The sequence below is a fragment of the Vigna radiata genome, chromosome 2 (assembly GCF_000741045.1).
Source record: "Vigna radiata var. radiata cultivar VC1973A chromosome 2, Vradiata_ver6, whole genome shotgun sequence".
NCBI classification, from domain to species: Eukaryota; Viridiplantae; Streptophyta; class Magnoliopsida; order Fabales; family Fabaceae; genus Vigna; species Vigna radiata.
The window spans coordinates 21734801-21737879 of NC_028352.1; the positions used below are offsets into that span (position 1 = coordinate 21734801).

The 3079-nt window shown below is 35.5% G+C and overlaps 1 protein-coding gene across 1 annotated transcript; it reads left to right on the plus strand.

The window, feature by feature from the left end:
- The first annotated feature begins 207 nt into the window (after positions 1–207).
- Positions 208–555, plus strand: LOC106753285 (uncharacterized mitochondrial protein AtMg00810-like). The gene has a single exon (XM_014635082.1). It carries the CDS (start codon positions 208–210, stop codon positions 553–555), a length of 348 nt encoding a protein of 115 aa, XP_014490568.1.
- The last annotated feature ends 2524 nt before the right edge of the window (positions 556–3079 follow it).

A 3079-nucleotide genomic window follows, 5' to 3' on the forward strand; every position in this document is an offset into this window, starting at 1 on the left:
AAAAGATCAAGTATACAGGTTAAAGAAAGCTTTATACGGGCTTAAACAAGCACCAAGAGCATGATATAGCAAAATTGAAGCCTATTTTGCAAAGGAACAGTTTGAAAGATGCTCCACTGAACACATGATATTCACCAAAAAGGATAATGGTAATATTTTAATAGTTAGCCTTTATGTTGATGATTTAATCTTTCTGGGAATAGTAGCATGTGTGAGGAATTCAAAAGTTCAATGATGCTGAAGTTTGACATGACTGATTTGGGAAAAATGAGATACTTTCTTGGAGTAGAAGTCATACAAAGTAATGCTAGGATTTTTATTTGTCAAAGAAGATATGCCCTTGAGGTTCTAGCCAAATTCAACATGGTAGATAGTAATCCTGTAAGGAATCCTATTGTTCCAGGTACCATGCTTTCAAAGGATGACAATGGTGTTGCAGTAGATGCAACTAAGTTCAGAAAAGTAATTGGAAGTCTCATGTATTTGACAGTAACTCGACCAGATTTGATGTTTGAAGTAAATCTGATAAGCAAGTTCATGGCTAACCCAAAGTAGTCACATTGGGCAGCAACCAAAAGACTCTTAAGGTATCTTAAGGGGACCATCGAACATGGCTTATTTTATAAAAAAAGAAGGTAAAACTGGTCTCATAGCTTACAGTGACAGTGATTATGTAGGAGATTTAGATGATAGAAGAAGCACATCTGCCTCAGTATTCATAATTGGGTCTGCAACTGTCTCATGGGCTTTGAAAAAGAAACTTGTTGTATGTTTATCCACTACGGAGGCAGAACATATTGTTGCAACTCTCTGTGCATGTCAATGTATCTGGCTCAGAAAAATCTTAGAACATCTGGGTTCAAAAGAGAAGAAGGAAACTAAAATATTATGTGACAACAGCTCTACTATCCAACTGTCAAAACATATTGTTTTCCACGGAAGAAGCACACATATAGCAATGAGATTCCATTTTCTCAGAGACTTGGTGAATGATCAACTAGTCATCCTAACATACTGCAGTTCAAATGAACAGGTAGTAGATATTATGAGCAAGGGTAGCGATATACTAACAACGCGTTTTTGACAACGCTTTTGACAACACCACGTGTCGCGTTGTAATTGGTTGCATTTAAATATATATTTTTTTTAAAATGAAAATCTTATTTTGAGGGGTTCAGAATGAATTTCCGAAACTGCCCCGTTTCATTTTTTCACTGAAACCTCTGTCTAGAAGGGTTGGTTCTCACTCCTAGGGTTCATTTTCAAATTTGTGTTCTCTCTCCTTCGCAGTTCTTCTCCTTCGCACTCTCGTTGCTTTGTCCTTCGTAGTCTCGTTCTTGACCTTTGGACTCTCTTTTCCATCTTCCATTTTCAGGTTTTTTATTTTCATTTCAATTTGTGTGTTTGTTGTGTTGACCGTGTGCCCCTTTGAATTGGTGTGGTGTTCGTTTGGTTGTGGAGTTCGTGGTCTGCTTTAACCGGTCTCCGTGGAAGGGTTGTTTGGAGTTTGTGGTTCTTTCTTCGTTATTTTGTGCAATGGCTTCGACCCCTGACATTGGTTCTTCCAACAAGGTAAGTACTTCATTCGTTTGATGTATTCGTTGTGTGTTTTGTTGGTTTTCATGAAGCTCTGTCTTTTTGGGTTGTGGGTTTTTAAGGGTTCTGTGTTTTATCGCGACTTAATACATGAAATATAATTTTATTTTCAGCTACAGTTGTTTGTTCGACATTCAATGAAAACCAAGTTTATTGGTGGTTTGAATGAAATTTTGACTGACAAGCATAAGGCTATTATTTCACAAACTCCATTTAAATGGCTTTTAGAACTAAATGATGACATTAAGCTTAGTAGGAATATTCTGAGCGATTTATTAGAAAGGTGGGATGATGAGAGGGGTGGTTTTTGTTTTGGAGAAAAATTTGTGGAATTAAAGGAATTAAATGTTAATTTAAGTTTAAGGTTGGGTTTAGATGGTGAACAGATTAACTTGAAAGAAAAAAGACTTTGAAAAAGTGATTGTCGGAAGCACTTTGCAAAAGGAAATGGAAAATATGATTTGCAAGTTATATATGACTTTATTTCGAAAAAACACAAGAAGTTGCCTTCATTAGATGTTTGTAGGCTATACATTTTGGTAGGAATTTCTGAGATATTGTTACCCAATCGTACCAAAACAATATTCCCAATTTTGTTTGAAAAAGTTGATAAAATAAATGATTTGGGTAGGTTTTGTTGGGGTCGTATAGTATACCAATATCTACTTAGTAGTTTCAGCAATGCTTGTATAGGTTGGAATGGAGGAAATGGTGCTAGGACTGTGTATGTGGAAGGTTGTGTGTACGTGTTCCAGGTAAATCTTTTATATGGATTGTTTCATTCCTTGAAATGTTTGAGTTCATAAATGTAGAATGTTTTAGTGAGCGTTTTGTGTGTACTAATTATGGTGTGTGGGATGTATTTCAGGTTTGGTTTTGTGATCGTTTCGTTCCTCCTAATAATTTAGTTCATAAATACCCTAGCATTTTGCATTGGATTAATGTGAATGTAGGTGACAATTTCATAAAATCTGCAATGGAGACGGGTGTGGTATGTAATTAGTGGTTTTATTACGATATTTGATTTAATCATTTCATTTATACAATATTTTTTTATGAATTTGCAGACGCTTGATGATTATGGTGCATCAATGACAGAAATGAGCCAGCCATTTGTGAGAGCATCATTTAATCCAACTGGAGAGGAAGAAAGGAAGAAAGGACATTCAAAGTCAGCAACCAATAAAAAATAGAAAAAATATATTGATGATGGTTTAGAAGGTGTTTTAAAGGAACAAGAACTTGAAATTAAAGCACTTGAAGAAGAGTTGGAAGCATTGAAGACTGAGTTGCTTGAGGAGAAAAATAAATATTATGGTGGTTACAGTATCCCATGTAACCAACATGAGAATTGCAACAACTTTGGACCTGGGGGAGAAGATTGCAGCAATGAAACTATTATGAAGTATTACATGCGCCGAAAGTGATTCAAAAGTGCTATTTGTAAAATTCCGTACACTGGATATAGTCCCAAACTTTAATT